The sequence below is a fragment of the Balearica regulorum genome, chromosome 16, assembly GCF_011004875.1.
Source record: "Balearica regulorum gibbericeps isolate bBalReg1 chromosome 16, bBalReg1.pri, whole genome shotgun sequence".
In the NCBI taxonomy this organism is placed as follows: domain Eukaryota; kingdom Metazoa; phylum Chordata; class Aves; order Gruiformes; family Gruidae; genus Balearica; species Balearica regulorum.
The window spans coordinates 8,980,733-9,006,081 of NC_046199.1; the positions used below are offsets into that span (position 1 = coordinate 8,980,733).

The following is a 25,349-nucleotide window of genomic DNA, read 5'->3' on the forward strand; positions in this document are numbered from 1 at the left end:
GGCATGGGGGAAAATGTCAGCGGGGAGCAGGTGGGACTGGGGGGAGATTGCACTGGGGCCAACAGCCATCCAGGGATGGAGGGCACTGGGGCAGCCCCGAGAGCACTTGCTGGAGGGACTGGGGACACCAAGCCACTCACTACCTGCTCCAGGTGTGGGCCCAGCTGGGGCCGCAGGCAGCCCCCGGCCCCCCGTCAGCGCCTCCTCCTTCCTTCCGCCCTTCATTTCCCAGCACCTCGCCGTGGCCCCCCTTGGCCTCTCCTCCCACCCTTCAGCACGGCTGCATTTTTCTGGGTTTGAGCTCATTCTTTCCACTCCCCTCTCTGCCGGCTGCCAACTTTCCATCCCACGGCTCCCCCCCGCCTCCTGCCGCAGGGAAACGCCGGCTGCAGCTGCAGGAGGGACCGGCAGCAGCCCAGAGCCCCTGTCCCTGGTGTGCAGCCCCCAGCCCCACTGACAGGCACCATGTGAACCACAGCATCACGTCCAGCAGCGCCAGGACCTGGGGTGTGGGGAGCTCCAGGGCAGGGCTCCAGCAGAGCAGCTGGAGCCAGAGCAGCAGCAAGGAGAGAGCAGCAACGCTGTGGTCACCAACGGGTCGAGGAGGCACGGATCAACAGGGAGGAAAGTCCAAGCAGGCTTCCCTGCTCCTGGGGACAGAGCCGGCAAGAAGAGGCCCTCGCTGGGGTTTGCACCTGTGGAAACACTGTTTTCCCACAGGGAGAGGGTGCTGCCCCATCCCAGTGTTCCCCTTGTGCCAGTGACCTCTCTCTGGCCGCACTGTGCTGGCCACGGCCAGCAGCTCCCCATGCTTGAGCTGCAGAGCGAGCGGAAACTCCCGACCTGACCTGAGGAGGAGGGCACCACTGATCTTCTCTGGCGCCGGGCCCAGAGCTGCTGAGCAGGCTACCACGCGGCGTCCGGCTTCTTGCCGGCAGCACAGCCTAAAAACAACCAGCTGAACCCACGCAGCTCCAGCATCGCCTCCATGGGTGCCCGAGGTCACTCGCTGCTTGCTGCAGCTAAGCACGTCCCTTCCTGGCTGTGCCACGCTGCAGCCAGTGCCACGCTGCTCAGCCCCTGCCTCGCTGCCCCTTCCTGGGGTGCTGGGAGGCACCGAGCGCCCGGCTCCCTGCCCAGGCTGCGGCTTCCACGGTGCTCAGGGGCTTGAAACCTGCACTGCAGCAGAGCTCAGCCATTCCTGGAGGCTTTTCCAGAGCTGACCGGGACCTGGGAGGTGCAGGGGGGCTGGGGGCTTCTGCCATCACAGGGGATGACACTGCGACAGCTGGGTGAGGTATCAGGACTTCCACCAAGGGCGGTCAAAGGAAGCTCTGGGCAGAGGCTCTCCCTGCCCCAAGATGTTTCAGCTGGTGAAGATGGAGCCCACCGAGGCCTGGCTGGAGCAGGTGATGGGTCCTCTGCCCCAGCTGTGGGCAAGGAACTGGGCTTGAATCCAGCCACGCGGCTCCAGGACACAGCTCCTCACGGCAGGAACCCAACAGAGACTGGCACCTCCCTGATGCGGTTTATTTTGCGGATCAAGGGGTTTCCCCATTGCACCAGTAGAGAGACAGCAGAAAAACTCAGTCCAAGAAACACTGGTGCCAGGGACATGTGGCACAAAGTCCTGGTGCGGAGGGGTCGGGGGTGCCAGGTGATGCTGCTGGTGCTCTCCCTTCCCCTCTCCCCAGCCAGGCTCCCAGATGTCCTCAAGATGGACACCGCTATGGTGCCCTCACCAATCCCTGCTGCCCTGCAAAGGACGGGCACCACAAGCGGGACCTGCCACGCTCCCCGCAGCCTCCAGCCCTGCAGGCAGCCCTGCACTGGAGCACAGCCACCACTCACCTCCAGCTCCCTGGGAGCCTCTGTAATCCAGGATCCCACCACCCCAAGCGCCGGTACCCATCCCACCCTCTGGTCCAGGGGTGCAGCCCAGGGGACCCAGCCCCACTTGTCCCCCCTCTTGGAGGGGAAGCGTCCGGATCCAGAGCACTCTGGGCATCCTTCATCACTGGTTAAAACAGCTCCACATCCTCAGCAGCGCTCCAGCCTTGTCTGGGCTCTCCGCATTGCTGCCGGCCACGCTGCTGGCAGAGAGGAGAGTCCCAGCCCGCGTGTGCAGAGGGACGGGAAGGTGGTGGATCTCAGAGCACAGACAGGTCGTGGCAGGACTTGGAGCGGACCTTGAGGGCAACTTTGCTGCTGTTCCTGGCCACCAGCCTGTCGAGGAAGCGCCGGGCTCTCTTGGTGAGGCTCTCCTTGCGCTTCTGGCTGGGTGCGGGGTGCGCACGAGCCTCCTTGCCCCCACGGCGCAGGCGGATCTGCCGCACCACCCCCTCGAAGAGCTCAGCCACGTTATGCTGCAGAGCTGCTGACGTCTCGATGAACTTGCAGTCGAACACCACGGCGCAGGCACGGCCCTCTGCAAGGGAAGGGCAGGGAGGGGGCACAGCCCCGCTGGCACCCTGGACACTGGGGGACAGGCACTACCACATGTGGGGCAGCAGATACACGTCCAGGGACAAGGGGACAGACGGGGAAGCAGCTGGGCAGGGAGCCCAGGGGCAGGACCCCACCACCACTCACCTTCGACAGAGACCTCACGGCACCGCACCAGGTCGGTTTTGTTTCCCACCAGGATGATGGGGATGTCCTCAGCCTGCCGTGCGCGGCGCAGCTGGATGCGCAGCTCCGAGGCGCTCTCAAAGCTGCCGCGGTCAGTGATGGAGTAGACGATGACATAGGCGTTTCCCACCTGCAGGCACTGGCTGCGGTGCCAGCTCTCCTCGCCCTGCCACCGCATGAGGAACGAGATGTCACTGCTGTGCAGGGGCTGCTGGCAGCCCTGACTACTGCTGGGGGACAGCAGAGCAGCTCGGCACTGATGGGACCTGCCAGCACACCCCACCAGCCCCCACATCATGGGGAACAGACACGTGGCCCCATTAATAAAATGCAGATTAAAAGCTCCTGATTTGGGGGGGGGCCTTGAAAGTTTCCTCCGCTGTCAGCAACAAACTGGGGCTGTGGGCTCAGCTTGACCCCGGGGGCTGAGGCTGCACGTCCCAGAGCTGCCCACGGCATCGTGGGCGCAGCGCCCTGTGTGAACCAAGCACTGGTCCCTGCTGGGCAGGGTGGGATTAAGCAATAGTGGAAATAAAGGACCGTTGTTGGGGCCTTATGGTGCTGGGGCATCTCTGGACAGTGCAGCCACACGTGCAAAATGCAGCCACAGCCCACGCGAGTGCTGTGCCCACATGCACAGCCTGGGCATTTGCTCCATCCGCACTCCCGGGGACTGGTCGTTGCCTGGTGGCACCCGCAGGAACACAAGGCCCCGGTGCGGAGGGAGGCAAAGGGGTGTTTTGATGGAGGCAGTAACAGCAAAGCTGGCACTTCTGCCCAGGAGATGCCTCCATGTGCTGGGCAGAAGGAATGTCCCATGCCAGGCTCTCAGGAACACCGCTGTGTCTGTTAAAGCACGTGTCCTGGCTGGCAGCACCACGTCATGTGGATTTGCCCAGTTGGTTCCTTCAGCCCTGTTCCCAAACTATTTCTATGCATTTCAAAGTGGGCTGGCACCACAGTCCTTCCCCTCAGCCCCTTCTTCCCCCCCCACCTCATGCGAGGGACACTGTGCTCACGGTGCCTCGCCACGAGAGCCCCCACTGCCAAGAACATGGTGGGCAGCCTCCCACGCCAGGGGAAGGTGGGAAAAGAGCCGGTCAGAGATGTGACCCCAGTCCCCGTCTTGCCTACCGTGTGTGTCCTGCTCTCTGTTGAGAGCAACCGTGAGCCCTGGACATGGCTGGGAAAGCTCTAGGGAGCTTCAGGGAGCTCAGAGGTCCCGAAGCAGCGGCTGTGCCCGTACAATGTCCCCTGGGCACATCCCAGCAGACCTGGCCCCGCTGGCAGCACAGGCTCCCCACAGCGCCCAGCCCCGGCCCTGCCGTACCCGCTGCTCCGGCTCCCAGGTGTCCATCACCAGCAGCGTGGTCTCCTCGCCATCCACGGACAGCGTGCGCTCGTACGCAGCCACTGCAAGACGCCAGGAGAGCCCAGTTGGCATGGCACGGCCCAGGCACCAAGACTCAGCCCCAGCACCGGGCTCCTTTCCTCCTTGCACGTGGGTTTTTCCCGTCACGGGGCCACGCACTGAGCCCAGACACACCCTAACTTCCCACCACCTCTTCTGGGCCCCGCGGTGGGTGACCCTGCTGCAGAGGGGCCCCAACCAGTCCCCCACTGGGCACCCACCTCCGTGCTGCTCCAGCAGGTCCCGCTCCTGGATGCCGGCGAAGAGGTTGACCAGACTGGTCTTGCCCACGCCAGGGTCGCCCAGCAGCACCACACGGTACAGGGGCTCCCAGGAGCCGGAGGAGCCCGAGGAGTCAGAGGACCAGCTGCCCCGGGGTGCCGCAGCCCTGCCACCTGGCTCGGACGCGGAGTGGCCGAGCTGGTGGTGGCAGGGCTCGGCCCGCGGCGTGGCAGCCGGCACCCCCGGCCGTGGCAAAGGGGTGCTGGCCCTCCTCCGCAGGGGGCTCTTGCTCCCGCGCTGCGTGTTCAGGGTCATCTGCGGCACCGAGGGCAGCGGGGCTGGCAGAGGACGCCCCGAGAGGCCGGCGGTGTCGGTCCCGGTGCCCGTCCGAGCCGGCGGTAACTCGGGCACAACTTTCCCCGGGACAGGCTCGTCACCGCCCGGCCCGGGCTTTAAACCCCGGGAGGCGGAGCCCCTCGCTGCGCCCGGTCCCTCCCCCGCCGGACACACCCCCGCCCGCACCGGCACCGGTCTCGGCCGCCCTGTCCGGTCCCCGAGGTCCCCGCGGGGCTCCCGGTGCCGGAGCACGGCGAGATCGCCGGGACGCGAGCCCTCAGTCCCGGGGAGCAGCGCGGGGGACGGCGGTCGCAGCGGGACGCCCCGGCCACGCCGCTGCGGGATGCGCTGCCGCGGGCGGGGACTCCGCCACACTCCCCTGCTGCGCGGGGCAGGGTGCCCCCGGTCCCCCGAGCCCCAGAGCCGTGCTCCCCGCGGCCCCGACCCCGGCCCGGCTCCATCTCGCGGCGGCGCAGGGCAGCGCAGGGCTCCGCCGCTTCACCAAGTAAGGAGCGAGCCGAGCCCGGGCCGGTCCTGCCCGGTGCCCGGTGGGGCTGTGCCCTGCCAGGACCTCGGAGCCCTGCTCCTTCCAAGGGACCGTGATGGCGGGGCTCGCCCCGTGGCCCTTCCAGGGGACTGCAGGCCGTGAGCGCAGCACAGCCCACGCGGGTCAGGAATGACGGCAACACCTTTACTGCACCGCATAACCACATCAGTGAGTCCCCGAGGCGGCTGAGCATAGCTGGGCTGGAGAAGTGCCGACGGGAAAGGAGGGCTCTGCAGCTCAGCACCTCACCCGAGTCCGGCCGAGCCGTGTGCTGGGTGAGTGGAGCCTGACCGAGCATCAGATGAGCGGCATCTCCTTGGCGGGGATGCTGAGGACCACCTCCGTGTCTGGCATGCACCTGAGAGACAGAGAGGAGAGTTAGGAGGGGCAAAGCAAAGAGCGGGAGTAAGCCACCACGCTTTGGCTGGTTCAGTGTGAGGAGGAGAAGCTCCTGGTGCAGCCAGGGGGGTGACTGCTCGGATGATCTGTGCAGCCCACCCAGAGTTCAGAGGTATCCTATCCCCTGCACGGCAGCCCCGTTATCAGAGGGCACGAGGCGGGTGGAGGGAAGCCTGCCTTGTGACGGCTGTGCCACCGTCTTTCTCTGTGTCCCCGGGATCCGGGACTGGTTTTTGGTCAGGAGAGCCCACACACTTGTTCTGGGACACAGGACAAAGCAAGCAGCTGGGGGAGCAGGGGGAAAAACCCTTTAAACCCAGATGTGGGTTGCCGGGCACAGCCCCTGTGTAGCACGAACCAGAGCCCAGCCCGACCTCCAGCTCACCCCAGCACTATTTTGCTTTTCGGCTTGCCCTTCATGGTCTACCCTGGCCACTAACCATTCTGGTTACAAAAGCAACCAGTTCCAAGCCTGAGCCCCGCTCACGGCCCTTTCTTAGACCATGCTTGCAACTGAACCCTCTGCAAGGCAGGCTCGGTGCTCACTGGCTTTCCCAGAGGCAGAGCCAGATGTAACCCCTGGGGCTCTGAGAGGGAGAAGGAATGAAATTAGCCACCCCTCGCTGTCAACCCTGAAAGACAAACAGAAGCAGAGAAAGCCCATCAGAGAAGCCAGGTACATCTGCTTTCTCGCAGAGACAGGACAAGCACAGCGAGCTGGGCTTGCTCAGAGCTGGTCTCATCCATCTCCGTCTCCGTCCAGGACAAACTGTGCATCCAGAGTGCCCCCAGCACAGGGCTTGGAGCTGCTGGTGAAATCCACCCGGGGCCTCTTGAAGCAAGAGGATTTTTAATGAGAGGAAACTGAAATGCAGATGGGAATGGATACACAGGGGGTTACAGTTCCTCCGGGCTCCACACGCTGCCAGCAGCATGCAGGGACCCACGGAAGGCCAGCAAGAGTCCTAGACGCCTACACACCCTTATGCTTCCAGGCTGAACGCAGCTCCTGTCTGATTTCGCTCTTTCAAGAAGAAAATCCAGTGTCTGGAACCAAAGGGTTAATTAGAAAAAAATGAAGGGCTGGTGAAGTCGTGTGAAAAGTTGCAGGGAGGTCAGTGGGAAAGGGCTGCGGGATGGGGGAGATGGCGGAGAGGGCTCTGGCACAGGCTCCCGCCTGTCAGGGCGGGTAAGCACCAAATGCCTGACTTGTGATGTTACAGAAACTTTCCACTTGGGCCTTCCTGCTATTTTTAACTCTTCTCCCAGTCACCCTCAGTAACTCCAGCCCTACCAGCTGTTGAGGCTAATTAATTCCCTTTTTTATCATTTTTTTATTGCAAAAAAATTAAGTTGCACTAATCCATCATGCAGTCGCTCGCCTCCCCCTCCGGTCTCCTGACACGTTCCAGGCTTTCCTCCTGCTTTGGCTCATGCCTCCACAGTGCTGCAGCCATACCTGGCTTCCAGCTAAAACCCAGGCCCTGGAGCGGAAGATCCAGCCCCTCTTGTCACCTGCACTGCCACCAGTTTGCCTGGCAAGCATCTGCTCACCCCAAGGGATGACATCTTCATACAAAATGGGGCCTACAAGCAAGCTGGGGAGGGACTGTTTACAAAGGCATGGAGTGACAGGACAAGGGGGGATGGGTTTAAGCTGAAGGAGGGGAGATTTAGATTAGATATAAGGAAGAAATTCCTCCCTGTGAGGGTGGTGAGGCACTGAACAGGTTGCTCAGAGAAGCTGTGGATGCCCCATCCCTGGAAGCGTTCAAGGCCAGGTTGGATGGCACTTTGGGCAACCTGGTCTAGTGGAGGGTGTCCCTGCCCATGGCAGGGGGTTGGAACTAGATGGACTTTAAGGTCCCTTCCAACCCAAACCATCCTAATCTATTCTATACTTGCAAAATAACCCCTGTGTGCGCATGAAGTGCGGAGGAGCTGAGGGGCTGGCCTGCACCTGCAGCAGCGGGAGCTGCTGGAAAGGAATGACTCTGTTAAGACATGTCTCTGCGCCAAGAACAATTTGTATAGGCAGTTGCTGTAAATAAACGTGCATATGCATGCTGTTCTGCACACAACTTACGAGTTTCAGGCTGCAGCATACTCAAGATTTAAACACATTTGACCCATTCTTTCTCAGCTTTGTACCCCTGGTCAGTGGACAGCACAGAAAGCCGAGGCACCTCAGCAGCTCTAAATCACTTGTGAGTTGTCCTGTCCTGTGCAGGACCCCACTGCCACGGAACAAGGGGCAGCATTGTGACTTTAGCATATCATGGGTATGGCAGAAAATAGCTTGTCACAGCTGGTTGTTGGTATGCTTCAGCCCACAGACTTGGCCCATCTGGTCTGTCCCCGGAGAGGAGAGGCCAGTATTCCTGTGATCGAGCTGCCAAGGGCCTTCTCCCCATCAACGCTAAGTGAGGATTCACCTTACGCTTTGTAATTCTTATATCCAGTATCAGCACAGCGCACAGCGGTAAGCGGGAGTGGGGATTACCCACAACATCCACTCAGGAAGTAATTAGCTACCAGAGAACTGGGGCAGGGGAAAGAGCAGTCAGAAACAAAGTTTTGCCTTTTTGCTGCCAGCCAATGCCACCAACACTTTTTTTTTTTTTTTTTTTTTACATATTAGGGAAATGGCTGCCCATCTTTGCTCTCACAGACCGCTGGTGCCATTTCACACGACCAGCAAGGTGGCTCTAGATGGGCAAGACCTGTCTCACCAGGGATGCTCCTCACGAGCCTGCCCCCTTCCCTCAATTTTGTTTCCCAACCACAAAGTGAAAACAACAGTAAAGTAAGAGTCAGTGTAGGCACTGTGGGTTTATACCCCAGGCTAGGTGTAGGTTTAACAGTGATGCCTGTGGAAATGATGGGGTAAGGTTTCACTTTGGCACTCAGTGGCAAAGACTCTGCAACCCAAGGCCACAGGGAAAGGGCTGTGCATACCCACTGACCAGCCTTACTTTGGTCTGCGGAGAAGAACGTCAGCAAAGATCAGCTCTTTTGAGTCTCTTGCTCTCTGGCGAAGTGTCTGGATGCTTCTCTTCAGCTCACCAATCTCCTCCTCCAGGTCCTTAATAATCTGAATGAACGACATTTCCAAGAGTTCTTTACTTTGCAAGAAAAGCAGGAATTAAAGTATAAAGATTTTGCAAACAGCAGAGCTAGAAAACATCCCTCGTGCAAGCAAGCCCCTATCAGGCTTCCTGAAATACCTGCTGGACTTCTCGTCCTCAGGGTGTCCTAACAGCCCACTGACTCCAGTGGAAATGGAAGGCAACATGCCCCACTAAGGCAGACAAAATCCTCATGAAGGGCAAGGGCTGAGGGTGGCTGGCTCTGCTGCACTGCACTGGTTCTTCCCCAGCTTGCTCACCTCCCTTTGCCTCAGTATTTCACATTGCAGAACGTGATTGTTTACCACCATCTGCTTCAGGCCATCCTGGTGCAGCAGCATCTCCTGTGTGGGTGAAGAGATGAAAACCAGCTGAAGAAACTCCCCAGTAACCGCCAGCACAAAACCCTGCCACTGCTGGGTGCTAGTGTTGGCCATGTCCAGATGGGTCACTCTTCAAGGAAATAATTTCTGCTCGAATAAGGTTTGGGTTCCAGCTCTAGAAAGGACCCGTCATTGAGATCACATTGTGCTGATCATGGAATAAGACTGAGGAACTCAAGAGATACAGTTCAGCTTCCCAGGGAAAGCTTATTAATATTGCTTGTGTTACTTGTATCACCCGTCCTTACAAATTCACCTGTAAGAGGGCACAGCAACTCTACGCAAAGCTGGCTGTAAATCGAGTCAGTAACTATTATTTTCTCAGTGCTCTCAAGCTGCTAACCCAGGAAAAGTGCTAAGCACGTGTGAGCAGGAACCATGCAACAGCAGTTCCTCTTATTTTGGGAAGAACGACAGCAGTCCCTGCTCTGTAGCGCTGCATATAGTTTAATCTCCTCATGAATTTATTACAAACATACGTGCACTGCCACAGCACTGTCACAGCCAATTAGTGAAGCAGCTACCTAAATAATGTAATAAAACAGGGACCATGAAAGCAGGGTGAATATCGGGTCACAGTGCACTCACCTCCATGCGGCAAACTCTCAGGAGCGAGCCTGAGAATATTGCAACACATCAGACTACAGCAGCAACTCAGAAGTGCTTCCCATGTACCCTCCCAGCCTGACAAACAGCTCTGGTACGGCATCAGGAGGGGAGCAGCAACGGTCTGTTACTCTTTGGGTGCTGGCTGCACCGTACTATTCCTAATGGGCTATGTGTGGCAGCCCATGCCTTGTTTCCCAGCTCCCAGAAGCTGATCCCCCTTGCTGGGATGTCACATCGACTCCACAAACCTCCACGACTTTCTGTAATAGCGCCTCTTCTTCTGCCCGTGTCTTCTCTTCCAGTTCCTCCAAGATGGCCTTCCCCATTTCTTCTGTCTTCTTTATCTCTTCCTGAGAATGGCAGGAAGCAGTGCACAGAAACAACAGGAGTGTTAGGCAAGATAACCATTGTATTCCTTCCTCCCTGGCAATGCTGTAGGGAAGGAGAGGTCTCAGTACCTGCTGTTGCTCCTTTAGGTTCTGGATGCTGTGCTGCAAAAGGACTATCTGGACAGCTTGTTCTGGATACTGCCCATTGATGTAGGTCCGCAGGATGCCGAGCTTGTCCTGGAGAACCTGTACCTTTGATGTGACTTCATCCAGCTGCTGCTGTAGCTCTGATTGAAAGTCAAAACAGAAAATCTCAACCCAGGGGTTCCAGAGCTTCACTTCTTCACTGTGCTAAGGAGTCTGTCTTGCATTTACCTGAGCCCTTCTCTCGACAGAGATTACACACCCTGAGGGACATGGGAATGGCCACCCCAAGTCAGACCACCTCGACCAGATCCTGCCCCAAGGGGACAGTGCAAACCGCTGCCAAGGAGGTAATTCTTCTGACCCCCTCCCCCCTGCCCCCGAGCACAGGCTGCTGAGTGTCACAGGGCTCTCTCCCTCCTGGCTGGTGAACGGGAAGATCATCCCCATAGAGCAAATGGGATTCATTTTCAGAAATGGAATTGTTTGACATTTATAAGATCAACACAGTGTCTTTAACCTAATAAGATGGAAAGCAAAGGTAACACGATTGTATAGACTGCATTTCATAGTAATGTGAGTAACTCACTTCCCAGATTCTTTTCCATTGTTTTTTCCATTTCCTGGAGCTCTGCCCTTGCTGTATCCAGCTGGTTCTGATTGAAGGTCTGTACCATTGCCTTCACTCTCTGCACAGGGAGAAATCCAGTCACTGCTCATTCCACAGAGCTCTGAAACATCCCCCTGCGCCATCCCTGACCTTCCTCTCATGTGCTGTTGTTTGCATTAGCAGCACAGAGGAATCCATTGCTGTGGCTGGTGCCAGCTCATGCATGGGAGCTGCTCTGGGGAGCTGTGTGGTGTTTCAGGAGCCAGCTGGAGCCAAGGACATTATGGAGGGATGTATTTGGGGTGTTACAGGGGTGACTACTGTTGCCTGGGACAGTTACAGTCAGGTGGTCTCTTGGCTTTAAAACACAGGCACAAAACAAAAGCACGTCACAGGACCTTTGGGCATCAGGACTGGGGATGCTCCAGTCACATTCGGTGCAGTGGAAGGGGCTGGGCAGTGCCTGACCCTTGTCCAGTACTAATGAGTAACAGAAAGTTCTGCATTCTGCTGAATTGGGTCTGTTGGTCAACCCTAAAGCCTCACCTGAAGTACTTCATACTGCTGCAGCAGGGCCCTGGCTTGCTTGGCAGTGATGTCATCGGTGTGCTGGATGTCCTTAATCAGCTGGCAATTGGTCTCTGCCAGGCGGGCACTGCACTGCTTCAACTCCTCAATAGCGTTTTTCTTCAGACTGGTCAGATTCTACACGAATATGTGGATTGAAGCATTGTGGATTCCACCAGTCCCACTTGCCCCAAGTTTTCTCACCATCGTCTGCCATTCCTGTGACATTCCTGTCCCATGATAACAGCACTAACAAGGCCCTGGCCATCCTGGCATCACACAACGAACCCCAGCCTCATTGCCGAGGCGCTCTGACTTCCCCCATACAGCACACCCCTGCTCCCACATTCCTTTTCACCTTCTCTTTTATAACCATCTTTCACCTACTAAAAAGCTGTAGTCATGTCCTCCACCTCAACCTTTTCTTTGCCACACTGAGAAAATCTGATACCGACCATCTTTCCTAACACGAGTTCCTAAATCTCATCCCTCCTACTGCTACAGTCTGGATTCTTGGTTTCTCTTCATTTTTCTTGATAAACAATATCAAGGTTAGAGATCACCAGCATTAAGCGGACCAGCATAATTACCTCCAGTATTAATAAATAAACATGTGCCATTTTGCAAGAGTGAGTCAGACCGCTAGAATTTCCTCCATAAAGGCAGCCAGGGTAACTGTATAGATTTGCTACTTATATCCCAGCACTGGCTATTTGTTGCATGTACCGTGGCAATTTTGATCTCTTCCAAGGTATTAGCTAATTCAGCCTTCTTGAGTGCTAATTTCCTCTGAGCAAAACTTCTGTATTTCTCCTGGGATGATGACGTCTCCGAAGGCAAGGGTGTTTTTTTACTCGGCATAAATGCAACTACTGAAACAAAAAAAAAGGCCTGTGCTTATTTCACAGTCCAGTTTCAATGCCTTATATCTACTCTCTCCTGTCATATGTGGCTGAGGGAAATATAAAGAATAAATGAGAGACTGAATTCAAACCTTCTGCAGCCCCAGCAAAAGTTGCTTGCAATTACAGCCCAGGAGCTGAGCCTACAAAGCGTTCCCTGGTCTTTTCTAGTTCTCCCTCTTTATTTTCAGCATTTCCCCTTGGGTGATTTTCTTTTTGTGGCTTTCGCTGAACATTTCCCAGCAGAAAGCACTAGGTTAATGCAAAAGCAGCACCAGCAGGCAGGGATAGCAGGATGGTGTGTAAAGGAATCTCTCCCAACCTGGTTTGTTCTTCTCCCCTTTCTTCTTCTTGTCCTCATCAGTGAGCGGTGGCAAAGTCAACCTGCGGGCTGGAGATTTTCTCTCCTCTGCTGCTGTCTTCTGCCATTTGCTGTAATCCTAAAGTCAGCATGACAGCAGCACAGAAAAGATGAGGAGTCAGAGGAGGTTTGTGAGCAGAGACCTCTCTGACTTGACCCACAGTTCTGACTCCCCTCCGCAACTCCTCTGGGGCTTCCAGGTGTCCCTCTGAGCCCATTACCAGCAGCAAATCTCAGGTCCATTTGAGAGGTGCTGCATTTACAACCACAGTGCTGTAAGTGCCATAAACCCCATGGGAACAAGAGACTTACTATTCTCTTGAACTCTTCCATGATACTCAGGACCGGGCCCTGTGTATCCATCTCTGCGCAGGTTCTGGAAGGAAAAAGCGTAACCCCAACAAGGGGGCTGAGCCCCACAGCTCTGCCTGTCCCCACGGATAAGCCTCTGTGGGTCCAAAGTCAGAGCAGAGAGTCAGCGACAACCCCCGGGCTACGGTACCCTTAGTGAACCCCATCTTCACCTACCTCTCCTGCCCCACGGGGAGCCCTGTCCCCTACAGAGAGACACCCCCCCCCGCTCCTTTGTCCCATTGGGTCCCCCCCTGCACCCCGGGGATCTCCTATACCCCATAGCCCCCCGCCGTCCTCCTGCTCCCCGGGGATCCCCCGTACTCCGCGTCCCCGTCTCCGGGCCCCGGGCCGGTCTCCATGGAGACAGCAGGCGGGGACGAGGGCTGGGCGGGGCCCGACATCACGGGAAGGGCGGGAGGGGCGCCCCCTGCTGGCTCCGCCCCGGCGCCGCACGGCAGGAGCCCGGGGACTGAGGGGCGGGATCCACCGGGGGCAGGATCTACCGGGCTGGGGTCTAGGCCGGACCGGAGAGCGCTGCGGGACGGGTCCCGTTGGAAGGGGAATCGGCTGCTTGTGGGGCCGCCGGGGCTGCGAGGGAGCAGAGCCCGCGGCGGCCCGGGGCGGAGAGCTCGGAGCAAGGCGGCCCCGGCACACGGCGCCAGCGGGCACAGGGCGGCCTCAGGGCTCCACAGAGCTGTTCTGCGCTACGGGCGTTGCCGTGCCAATGCCGTGCCAATGCCGTGCCAACGCCGTGCCAACGCCGTGCCAATGCGCGCTCACCCGGGCCCGCCCGCGGGGCCGGGCGCGAAGCCTTGTGGGTCGGGGGAAATCATCGGGCAAGTGCACGGTGCCGGGGTCAAACGGGCGCCGCGTGACGGGTGCCCTGTGCCGGGCACGGCCTCCGGCCACACCGGGCAGGAACGGCTCGGGCAGGCGCCGCCCGCAGGCCCCGGGCTGCCAGGCCCCGTGCAAGGCTCAAGGCGATATGGAAGCCGCGGTGGAGGGTTGTGTGGTGTCCCGCGGGCAGCGGGGCTCCGGGAGGGCGTGGGCAGGGCCCAGGGGCGCACACCGGGCTCGCCGGGCCCGTGGGAGCGCAGGCCCCGGGGCAGGCCGCAGTGCCCAGGGTAGGCCGCGGGCGGCGGCGCGGCCCTAGGCCCCGCACGGGCCCCTGTTACCACAGCAACTGGCGGCGGCGGCGCGGCCAATGGGCGCGCGCCCTGCGGCGGGCCGGCGCGCCGCGGCGGCAACCAATGGGCGCGGCCCCTGGCGGGCAGCCCGCGGTCTCCGGGGCAACAGGGCCGCCGCCGCCGCGCCATTGGTGCCGCCCGCAGCCCCGCGGGGGGGGCGGGGCCTGGCGGGGCCGGGCCGCGCCGCGGAGGAACAAGGCCCCGCTCGTGGTACCGGGGAAGCCGCGTGGCAGCCCCGTGGGCAGCGCGTTCCCCGCCCGGCAACACCCGTTCCCGTTCCCTGCCCTGATCCGAGCCCCGGGGAGACGTCGCTGGGGCGGTTGTGGGGGGACGCGTTCACGAAGGCACCGGCCTTCCCGCGCTGCGGGGGGCGGGGGCGGCGAGCGCGGCACGTGCCAGAGCGACGGCGCGTGGGCTGTCCCGGGCCAGGGCTCTGCCGGGAGGAGCGGGGAGAGTGGGCGCCCCGGGAGCCCGGTGGACCGACAGGGGCGGGGTCCGGGAGCATCGTCCCAGCCGTGCAGACCCGCGCCCGGGCCGGGGTGCCGCTGCCAGGGGGCCGTGCGGGGGGCCCACGTGCGGGTGTAGGGGGCGCCGGGGACACCGGGGTGCCCGGACCGGGGGAGCAGTGGGTACTGGCAGTCGTTGGAGCATGTCCGGTTGGGTACCAGAGTGTCCAGACCGGGGTACCGGGACGCTCGCGTGAAGGTACCGGGGGCGTCACCGGGGACGCTGTGTCGCTCGGGTGGGGGCACAGGGAGCTACCGGGTGTACCGTGGCGGCGGTACCGGGGCGTGCCGCCCTGCCATTCTCTCCAGCAACCCCTCTCGGGATGGCGCCCATTGGCGGAGCTGGATATTCACCCCCGCCCCGCGGCCAATGGGCCGGGGGGGGCGGCGTCTCCCATTGACAGAACCGGCGCGGCGGTGTTTACCGGGGGCGGCACGGGGGCGGGGCGGCGGCGGCTATAAGAGCGGCACCGGGGGGGCGTGCGGCTCTTGGGCTGCCCGCACCGCCCCCGCGCACCCCCGACCCGCCGCAGCCTCCCCGCACCCGGCCGGAGCATCCGCCGACTCGACCGGGGAAGCATCCCTGGGTCGGTGCGGAGCCCCCCGCGGCGCGCAGCATCCCCGGGTCGGTGCGGAGCATCCTCGGACCGGTGCAGAGAATCCCCGGGTCGGCGCGGAGCGTCCCCGAGCCGGAGCATCCCCGGGCCGGTACAGAGCATCCCGAAGCATTCCCCGGACCGGCGCGGAGCGTCCCTGGGCCGCTGCAGGGCATCCCCGGGCCGGTGCAGAGCATCCTCGAGCATCCCCGGGCCGGTGCGGAGCATTCCCCGGCCGGACCGCTGCGGAGCATCCCCGAGCCAGAGACCGCCGGGCCGGCCCGGAGCCCCTCCCGAGCATCGTAGCGGCCGCCGCCCCGGCGGAGCCACCCCCGCCGTGCGCCCCCGGGCCCCGGCGCGGCCCCCTGCGCCCCGCCCCGCCGCCGCCGCCCGCTCCGCACAATGGGGGCGGCGCGGCGCGGCGCGTAGCGGCGGGCGGGGAGGCGGCGGCGGCGGGCGGGGAGGAGGAGGAGGAGGAGGAGGAGGCGGCGGCGGCGGCGGGGGTGGGGTCCCGGGCCCCGGCATGGTGCAGCGCGGCACACGGGGCCGGGGCGCAGAGGCTCGGCGGGAGCCCTGCGCCCCGTTGCCCACCCGCGATGCCGAACCCGCCTGGTGCAAGACGCCGAGCGGGCACATCAAGCGGCCGATGAACGCCTTCATGGTGTGGTCGCAGCACGAGCGCCGCAAGATCATGGACCAGTGGCCCGACATGCACAACGCCGAGATCTCCAAGCGCCTGGGCCGGCGCTGGCAGCTCCTCCACGACTCCGAGAAGATCCCCTTTGTCAAGGAGGCCGAGCGCCTGCGCCTCAAGCACATGGCTGACTACCCCGACTACAAGTACCGGCCTCGGAAAAAGGGCAAGGTGGGCGCCGGCACGTCCCGCCCGCGGCTCCCGGTGAAGATCAAGCCTTCCGTGCTTGGCCGCGTCTCCGCCGGCCGCAGGCAGCCCGCCAAGCCGCCCGCCAGCCCTGACACCCCTCAGGAGCCCATGCCGGAGGTGCCCGCCGAGGACTGCCCCACGGCGCCCGGCACGGCTGCCTGGCACACGGCACCCGATGGGGAGCGTGGCCCCCAGGAGCCCCCCAGGCCCCCGAGCCCTGCCGCTGCCTCCCCCGAACCAGGGAGGTCCCCGGAGAGCGGGTCCCCCTCTCCCATGTCAGCCAGGTCCCCTCCCTCCTCCTTCAGCTCCTCTGATGAGGAGCTGGAGGAAGAGCTGCTGGGGGTCCTGCCTGGGCGGGCCCCCACCGGTGCCCCCTGCGGTGCCCTGGACTGGTCTGTCTTCGACAAGGACCACGACCTCTTCCCGCGGGGAGGCTCCTCGCACTTCGAGTTCCCGGACTATTGCACGCCTGAGGTGACGGAGATGATAGCAGGGGACTGGCTCATGTCCAGCATCTCAGACTTGGTCTTTACCTACTGAGTCCCGCGCTCTGCAGGTAACGCTCTTTTTTTTTTCCACAATCAGGTCGTATCAAAAAAAAAAAAAAAAACCTCTGAAAAAAAAAAGAAAAGAAACCAGCTGTTTACATGCAGGAATCAGGTATTTTGCCTTGAAGCTGCTGGAAGGCAGAGCTCCCTGCTCACCCCATCCCCCCCAGCACACACCCACTCCTCGTCCGTCCGTCCTGCTCCGCCTCGCGACCGCGGGGTGCGTGGCTGGCCGCCGCGGTTATTTGCCCATGAAATGCGAGCGTCTAATCGGGTTTTTATTGTCAGCAGCACCCGGCCCCTTCCCCCTGCGGCTCCAGCCACCGCAGCGCTGCTGGCCGTGGCTGCTCCCAGCCACTCCTATCCCCGCTGCCCCATGTCCCCTCCCGCTCTCTGGGCAGTGGAAGCACCCACACCAGCCCCAGCTCTCAGTGCCCATTCTGCTCTCCCTGTTCCTTGGGGAATGGCCAAATTCCTTTTCCTTTTTGACTGCATTTAAAGCACGTCTTCGATTTTCTCCTCTTCCTTGTTGCAGCCCTTGGGGAGGGGTCCCCAGCCGGCTGCGCCACATCTGGGGGTGGCAGAGCCATGCAGAGCCCTTCCTGCCCGATGCCCCATTTCATGGTGGTCCCCAGCTTTGGGGATTCAGCATCCCACAGGGCCGGCTCTTTCCTTCCGCTTTCCCTGCGGTGCGCGCGCTCCCCGCCACTGACTTTGGGAAGAGCGAAGTTGTGCGCACGTGATCCGCACGTGGATGCGGGAGGCTGTGTTGTTCCTCTCGCCAGGCAGTTGTGCAGAGGAGGCTGTGCCATGGGGGGAGCCCGTGCCCGGAGCCACCCCGAACCCCAGCGGGGAAAGAGCCCTTCCTGGAGCAGCCAGCCCCCATTTTATCCTTGGATCTGGTGCCCGTGCAGGACCCGCTCTGGGCTGGCTCGCCTTGGCCGGCGGAGCCATGTCCCACGGTGCCTGACAGCGGTGGGTGATGCCGCCGGGGTGGCAGGGAGCAGGCAGGGCAGGGTGACTGGGAAGGGATGCTGTGGGAAATCTGCCTTAAGCAACAACCCAAACAGCATTGAGAGCAGCGGCCACAGCTGACAGCGGTGGGTGCGTGGGGCGTGGGCGACGCTCCAGCGCAGTGCTCCTCCACGCAGCACCACGCCGTGCCCCGCTGCCGGCTCTGCCAAGAGCAGGGGCATCCTGGCAGAGCGCTGCAAAGGAGCTTCCCAGCAGGGAAGGTCCTGCTGCAGTGGCTCCTCCAGCCGGGTTTTTCTTTGCTTTTTCCTAATGGCTCCTTCCTGCAACGAGCTGCTTCCTCCTGCTGCCAGGGAGCACGTGGCTGCAGCGTCGGCTTGCCGGCCGCCACAGGCTGTGTTTGTGGGGCAGGGGCTGCGCTCAGGTACGGCTGTGCTGTGTGGGGTGCTGGCAGGGACCCCGGCCACCCTGAGCTGCCAGCCCTGGGGACGTGGCTGTGGCTTGGCACGGACCGCTGCTTGAAGCAGCCTCTGAGGTTTCCCCATGCCCCCAATTCCCCAGGGGCTCTGGGTGTGTGGGAGCCCCTCTGACCCTTCCTGGGCAGTGGGGTGCTGGGGGCAGTGGGGCACCTTCTCCCTGGGGCCCTGTCTCCCCATTTTGGGGCTGTCGGTTCCTCTGGTCGCAGGCTGCCCGTTGCTGTGGGGCTGGACAGAGCTGTGACCAGGGGAAGGGCATCCCCCCACCAGGTCCTGGCATCCCCCCAGGGCGACTCGGGCAGGGGGGACATGCCTGGCCCTGCTGCCGGAAATGCCAGTGGCCCCAGCTCAGCTGCGGGGACAGGCACTGTGGTGCAGGGAGAGGTGTGTCCCCAGGCCCTTCGCAGGGATGCTTGGTGTCCCCCAGCTCTGTTCTGGGTGGCCTCGAGGTGCCTCCCTGAAGGCCAGCCATCAGCATTGTAGATGTGTCGGTGTGTAGCGGTAGCTGTGCGTGTGTGTGTCGGCATTGCGTTAGCCACGGTGTTTCAGTAGCCCCGGTGCGGGTGCCAGCCTGCGGAGGCAGGCGGGTGTCACGCATCAGACACGTGTTCCCCGTATAGAGCGCGTCCCCGTCCCTGCCCCCCCCCAGGCCGTTCCCCACCGGACCCAGCCCCAAGCTGGAAAAGCCAAATAAGCGCCGGGCCAGTCGTGACGCCGGCAGCCTGCTCCCACCTCGCCGCCGCCCGGGGGGCTCTGCCTTCCCACCTCTGGGCCAGGAGCACCCCAAGCCTCCTCCCATGCGTGAGCCGGGCTTGGGGTTCCCGTGGGGTCCTGCAGCCCCGGGGGTGTCTGACGTGCACAGATCTCGCCCAGCACCTCGGTGCCTTCTCGGGGCATGTGGCTGCCACGTGCCGTGCATCACCCATGGGCCAGGGTGCTCCCTCCATGGACTGTCAGGCGAAACGTTTCCTCAGGAGCAGGTTCTGGGTCAGCGCCAGAACCGGAGCCAGAGCCAGGGCCCCCCCAACCCTGGCCGCAAGCACAACACCATCCGCTTCGTCCTCGTTCCCCACCCCATCCCTCTCCCCCTCTTGCCCCCTCCTTGAGACTCGCTGGGTGTGTTTGTTGGGGGAGAACCGTTGTGGACAGTGGTGGATTTTCTGTGCCGTGTGGTTGTAGTGCTTAGAGACCCCCCCCAGCGTGTGGTCCCCTCCCGCTGCGCCCCCCGCCTCCCCGCTGCCCGGTGCTGGCTGGCATGCGTGTGCGAGCGTGTGTGCGTGCGACATCCCGTCATCACTAGAGACAAAGCGAATAATAATAATAAATGAATAATAAAAATAAACCAAACCTCTCTCAGGAAGAAGCCGCCCCGGCGGCGGCCGAGTGGGCCGGGGGCCCCCGGAGCCGGCGGGGCCCCGGCGCAGCCTGCGGATGGGCGCCAGCGCTCGGGGTCACCTTTGTAGTGTCGTGTTAGTGAAGGGTTCCTGTATCTGTTGTCTTGGAGAAATAGGCTTTTAGCTGAGGGGCAGCCCCGGTCCCCGGCCCATCCCAGGGGGTGCCACGGATGTGGCCAGCTCCGGCTCTGCAGAAGCTCGGCTAACGGTTATCCTGACTGTTGTGACTATGGAATAAAGTGTGTTGGTCTGCTGCCCACGGCTCCAGCTCCTCCTGTGCCACCTCGCTCCTCCCCGCGGGATGTGGGGCTCCTAAGAGGATGTGGGGTCCCCAAGGAACACGGGGTTCCCAAGGGTATGTGGGGCTCCCAGTACCCAGCTCCCAGGCAGGTCAGCTCCCACCCTGATCCACAGGATCCCACTGTGGCCCGTGGGCTCCCACCCAGACCCTCCGCTCCCGCAGCAGCCCCCAGGCACCCACCCTGAGCCCTGGTTTCCGTGGGCTCCCACACCGACTGTCCCCTGGGAAGGGTTCACCCTCGTTAGCCAGAGCGGGCTGGACGTCCCCTGGGAGCAGTGCCACGCTGCTGGGGGGGCGTGAGTGTGCACGCACGTGTGTGCGTGTGCGCGTGCGATGTGTAAGCGTGTGTGTGCATCTCCCTGCGTGTGTGTCAGCACCCGCTCGGTGTGCAGTGCGTGTAGACTGTACATGTGTGCGCGGTCTGTGTGCGTGGTGTGGGGATGCACAGCGTGTGCGTGTGTGTGTGTGTGCGCACATGCACGTGCTGTGTGTGTGCTGGTGTGTGCCGTGTGCTGTGCCTGCCCTGTGCACACGCAGCCCCGCGGCACCCTCAGCTCCACCCGTGGCGGGGGGGGGGCGGCCCCGGCAGCGCCTCCGGCTGGGCTCAGCCCGCAGGGAAGGGACCGGGGGGGGGGCGGGGGCGCTAATCCGGGTCCGGGGGAGGGCCACAGGGGGCACGCGCCGCTTGCGTCACTGCCCCCCCCCCCCGCAGCTGTTGCCACAGCAACAAGGGGAGCCTGGAGCATCCCCGGGTACCGCCCGCCCCTCCCGCCGCGCCAGCCCCCGCCCTGCGCCCCAGGCGACGCTGGGCACCGGGCTGTCCCGGGGAGGTGGAGGGGTCCGGGGGTGGCCGAGCTGCAGTGACACCCTCTTACCACCCCCCCCCACCCCCCCCCAGCCCCTTGGGATCGCAGGGCTGCACCCACTCTGGGATAGCGCCCAGCACCGCCCCGGGCCCTAGAGTGCCCCGGCCACAATCCCGAAGCCGTGGGGACAGCGATGCTCTGGCATGGTGGCACCGCAGCCCCAGCCATGCGGACCTGCCCGAGGATGCTGCCTGGCTTGGCCGGGAGTGGGGGGGGGCCTGCTGGTCTGGCCTCGCCATGGTCCCGGCTCACTAGCCATCGCCGCTGCCCTCCTGACCTGAGTGCCCGGCGCCCAGGGTCTAGCACTGGCCGCACAGGCACGTGCACATGCTGCCAGCCTGGCTCTGAGTCGTGCACAGCGGCTGCACACAGCGTCTCGCCAGCTCTGCAGGCAGTGGCGGCTCCCAGGCTTGCAGCAGGGACCCGCTCTGCCCGCTGCCCCCCACCCCGGCATGGCCCCCCTGCCATCCCCACCCCAAGTCCCTGGAAAGGGGACGGTGCTGGGGCTGTGTTGAAACTGGGGGTTGCCGTGGGATCCCTCTCAGCGACGAGGACAGCAGAGAGACTGCTGCTGGTGATGGCACTGGGACAGGGAAGGATGTGCTAAGGCCTCTGCCCCCCCAGAGGTAAGCAGGGAGAAGGCAGGGCTGGGCGGCAGGGGTGTGGACACCCAGGCTGGGGCAGAGGGGCTGGGGCTGTGCTGGGGGACAGACAATCCCGTGAGCAGCGTGTTTCCCTGTGAGGCCTCTCAGGCACAGGGCTTTGTTTAGTGCCGTGGCTGGCACCGAAAGGGTCCCGGTCGCCCCCCCCTCCCCGGCCCTCCTCTGGGCTGACGTTTCTGCACACCCCTCTCACCCGCACCCGCCAGGCTGTCCTGGCAAGGGCCGAGCAGGCAGTTCCCATGGCAATGCCCCATCCCTGGGCAGGCAGCCGGATCAGGGCAGCAGGGTGGATGCGGTGACCCCGTCCCCTCAATGTGGTGGCCGTGTCCCATGTCACTGCAAGGCAGCAGCCTCTCGGCCACCCCAAAGGTGGACATATCCCTCCCCACCACCACCCCTCCTTCCCCATCACGGGCGATTGGGTGACTGCAGATGGCCTGATGTAGGGCCTGATCCTGCCGACAGGGCGGCAGGGGCTGTGCTGGGGCTGTGCCAGGTCTGGATCTGGCCCAGGACAGGCAGGTCCCCGTGGTGCAGGGGGATTCCCTTCCTTCATCCCATGTGGAAGCCCCTCTGCAATAAGGGCAGTGATGCTCTTGGTCACCCCAAGAATGTGGCCTCAGCCTTCCTGCCCCAGCCAGGTCCTGGTGGGCAACACAGAGCTCTGTGGGTGGGGGAGTGGTGGTGGTGAAGCTCTTGGGGTCCCTCTTGGTGGTCCCCAAAACAGGCAATGGTCCCTGCATGAGGGGTGCATCCAGCACTAGTGTCCTGTCCCCTGCTCTGCACCCCAGGGTGAGGGTGGGAGCCGACAGCCCTGCAGGTGCTGTGGCTGCAGGAGGGGAGTGGCTGTGGGTCCCAGGGTCCTGTCACCCTCCCAGTGGCCCAGCCTGCCCCCTGTGCCCCCCAGGCCCAATGCCTGCCCATCAGCCAGATTGCAGCTGCGTCCATGGATCCAGAGTGGTGCAGGGGAAGTGGTATGGGGTCCGCTCCTACCTCCACCTCTTCTACGAGGACTGCACTGGGGCCAGCCCTGATGGGGACAGGTCCCCCATGGAGCCTGGGCACCCCTCATCTGGAAGGTAAGAGACCCCGAAAACCCTTCCTCCAGCCTCTCCTTGGAGAGGCACCCCTCTGCCCACATCCTGCAGGGGGGTGCATCCTGCCACGGCATCTGAGTGGCCCTGTCCCACGGGGACCCTGTTCCTGCTTGTGGGGGCCACCATGCTGGCTGCCAGCTCCCTGGTGCCCCCAAAGCTGGAGGGGATTGGGGAGGAGGGGTTTGTGGTGCTGGATGTGCAGACACTGAGGTACAGCCACACACTGGGGACGTGCCGGCTGGTGGGCATGGTGCTGTGTGTGGCGGCCGGGGCGCTGGGTGCTGTCAGGCTGCTCGCCCGTGTGCTGGCCCTGTGCCACCCCCAGGAAGAGGAGCAGCAGCCCTCACCCATCCTGAGTGGCAGCCCCCCGCCGCAGCCCCCCCGCCGCCTTCGCTTTGGCAGGGACGGCAAGGACACCCTTGCACCCTGGGGTGCTGCTGCATCTCAGCGGGAGGGTCCTCACTGCTCCACCAGGCCATGCTCAGGGACCAGCATCACTCTGGGAGCAGAGACCACCTGGAGCCCCCAGGGGCATCACTGCTGCTAGCCTGGGGGCTGCCCGCTCCCCGGTGCCATGAGGCTCCTGTGCCATGTGTCCTTGAGGCTGGGACCCGCCAGGGCCTTGCATCACCCCACAGCAACCTGTGTGTTGCAATACACAGGCGTTGTGCAGCGCACCCGGCATTCCTGGCCCGCACGGCCCCGGGGGCACCCACCCACTGCTGGCACGGGGTGGCTGCAGCAGGCACCGTGGGGGTGCCAGGCCCCAAACTCTGCCTCCCATTGCGCCGGCTTGGCCCTTTGTCCCTGAGAAAGCTGAGCTGCTCCTGTGGACCAGCACGGCTGGTGGCCTGGCATGCTGGCACGTCCCCGTGCTACCTCCTGCCACATCAGGGTGAGAGCGTGACCACGCCACGGCAGTGCCAGGGTGGAGGGACCTGGCTGGTGGCACCCGGCAGCTCCTCCAGTAACCCCGGGCCAGACCTGGTCACGCAGCAGGGCAGGGGCAGCCGTCCCATCAGCCAGGGACCAGGGCAGGGGGGTGGGTGTGGGAGAAGGGCCCATCGCCATGCCCTTAGGGGGTGCTGATACTGGTCTTGCATGGGGAGGGTGGTGGGGCAGGGATGCGGGCAGGGTAGGTGGGAAGGGAGGCAGGGCAGGCAGGGCAGGCAGCACAGGCAGGGGAGCTGGGATGTTGCAATTGGGCTCACAGCAACATCAGCTGCAGCGGGATGGGATGGGAGCGGGATGGGATGGGAGCAGGCGGCCATCAAGCCCGGGGGGAGAAGCTGTAGGAGCCCCAGGACAGCCCTGAGCCAGCGAAGCCAAAGCCCCTGTGCCCCCGGCCCCATGTGCCGTCCCCACGTGTGGTGCCCCCGACTGCTGGCCCTGGCAGATCCGGCCGTACGTCCACAGCCTGGAGCCGTGGGATGGGGGCTGCTCCTGCTGCACAGTGCACAGCTCCACCAAGGCCAAGTACAGCTGCCAGGTACAGACACCCACGTGGCAACCGCTCCTCGAAGAGGATGGGGAGGAAGAGCTGCACAGTTAGGTGCCCAGAGGTGCCAGCGAGCAGGAGAGGAAGAGGAGAGTTCTAGGGCCTGAGAGCGGAGGTGCCCAGGAGTGCAGCTGGTGGCTGTGGCAGGATGTGGCCGCCTGGACCGGGATGCTGCTGGGAGGGCTCCGTGTGTGCTGTCAGCTCCGGGTGCCTGACCCCATGCCTTGGGGGGACCAGGGGCTGCACCACCAGCAAAGCTGCCATGGCCAGGAGCAGGCGCGGGGGGGGTTAAACACAGCCATGGCCCCCACCCTCAGCAGGGTGCAGAGCCATGTCAAGCTGTGCCCAGCCTGCACGTGCACAGCGTGCCAGGATGCATCCACGCAACAGCACCTGGGAGGGACCCAGCTATTCGCACAGGCCAACCTTTCCGTGTTTGTGCTCTTTTTGGGTAAATAAAAGGTGTGTGACATTTCCTTGTGGGGTGTTCTCTCTGCTGAGTCCCAAACAGGCTGCAGCTGCCCAGGGCGAGGCCTGGCAGTGCCTGGGAAGGGCATGCAGCAGCTCTGCGCTGGCAGGCGAGGGACTCCGGCTGGTGCTGGGCTCGCTGTCCGGGCTCCAGGCAGGGCACCAGCCCAGGCGGTGTATCAGAGCTGGGCATCACATTAATGCAATAACAAAGGCACACGGTGCTTTGCTGGCTCTCCGGGCTTCCCTCTGCTGTGAAAGCTCAGCCCTGCCAGCCCTCTGCCCCCCAAAACCCCACTGAGCCTGCAGCAGCCCCTCACACCCTGTGGGCCTCTGCAGGCGTGCTCCTCCCAAAGAGCTTTGAGCGCTATTGAGAAAATCGCTCCCAAAGAGGAAGCCACAGGGAACTAAAAATAGCCCTGGGCCAATCCAGTAAACACAGCCGCGGCCTCCTGCTGCTGAGCAAAGCCTGTTCCCAGTTCCCAGCCTGGGGAAGGTGGCTGCGCCACCCCGGCTCAGCAGAGCGTGCCCGGCTGCTGGAGGATGCACAGGGGAAGCAGTGATGGCCGGGCCTCTGACAGGCACCGTGCCCGGGATCTCCTCCCACAGCCGGGCACCTAGCCCAGGGTGCAAAAGGGGCCGGGAGGTCAGGTTATTTACAGCCCCGCTCTGCCGCCGTGCCGCTGATGGGGGGGATGCCCCGGAGAGCCAACGGCACGTGCAAGTCCTGGCATTCAACCAAAGGTAGGCAGATGGAAGGAGAACAGCAACTGGGACACGCAACAGCCACTTGGCTCCACTCCTGCTCCTCCTCCCACAGGGCTGCTGGGCGTGAGGCCACGCGGGTCGGTGACCACAGAGATGACCTGGCCACTGCAGGGATGTGCCACAGGGTGCCATGAGAGCAGATCTGGTACCCACGGCCCCACACCATGGCCCCCACTGGCACAGGGCGAGGGAAG

General features: G+C 62.9%; 4 protein-coding genes across 10 annotated transcripts; 2 read left to right on the top strand and 2 right to left on the bottom strand.

Moving 5' to 3' along the window:
• Positions 1-1,516: 1,516 nt before the first annotated feature.
• REM1 (RRAD and GEM like GTPase 1) lies at positions 1,517-4,741 on the bottom strand. The gene is made up of 4 exons (XM_075768586.1): positions 4,264-4,741; positions 3,962-4,044; positions 2,593-2,797; positions 1,517-2,428 (listed from the first exon to the last, which is right to left on the bottom strand). Exons 1-4 carry the CDS (start codon positions 4,577-4,579, stop codon positions 2,151-2,153), a joined length of 882 nt encoding a protein of 293 aa, XP_075624701.1. The 5' UTR covers positions 4,580-4,741; the 3' UTR covers positions 1,517-2,150.
• A 529-nt stretch (positions 4,742-5,270) lies between these two features.
• C16H20orf96 (chromosome 16 C20orf96 homolog) lies at positions 5,271-14,094 on the bottom strand. Of its 7 annotated transcripts, XM_075768585.1 has the most exons (11): positions 13,255-13,349; positions 12,892-12,955; positions 12,541-12,658; positions 12,043-12,188; positions 11,296-11,454; positions 10,729-10,828; positions 10,125-10,282; positions 9,915-10,016; positions 8,935-9,018; positions 8,522-8,640; positions 5,271-5,505 (listed from the first exon to the last, which is right to left on the bottom strand). In XM_075768585.1, the coding sequence occupies exons 1-11, from the start codon at positions 13,332-13,334 to the stop codon at positions 5,445-5,447; spliced, it is 1,191 nt and encodes a 396-aa protein (XP_075624700.1). In that variant the 5' UTR covers positions 13,335-13,349; the 3' UTR covers positions 5,271-5,444. The 7 variants fall into 7 exon arrangements, 6 of the variants coding, with proteins under 6 accessions (XP_075624700.1, XP_075624697.1, XP_075624694.1 ...); XR_012838029.1 differs by having other exon boundaries at positions 8,774-9,018; positions 9,915-10,282; XM_075768582.1 differs by lacking the exon at positions 13,255-13,349 and adding an exon at positions 13,714-14,094 and having other exon boundaries at positions 9,915-10,282.
• Positions 14,095-14,881: 787 nt separating this feature from the next.
• Positions 14,882-18,128, top strand: SOX12 (SRY-box transcription factor 12). Its single transcript, XM_075768649.1, has one exon. The coding sequence runs from the start codon at positions 15,746-15,748 to the stop codon at positions 16,643-16,645; it is 900 nt and encodes a 299-aa protein (XP_075624764.1). The 5' UTR covers positions 14,882-15,745; the 3' UTR covers positions 16,646-18,128.
• A 3,201-nt stretch (positions 18,129-21,329) lies between these two features.
• NRSN2 (neurensin 2) lies at positions 21,330-23,375 on the top strand. Its single transcript, XM_075768602.1, has 2 exons — positions 21,330-22,403; positions 22,473-23,375. Exons 1-2 carry the CDS (start codon positions 22,066-22,068, stop codon positions 22,966-22,968), a joined length of 834 nt encoding a protein of 277 aa, XP_075624717.1. The 5' UTR covers positions 21,330-22,065; the 3' UTR covers positions 22,969-23,375.
• Positions 23,376-25,349: the final 1,974 nt, after the last annotated feature.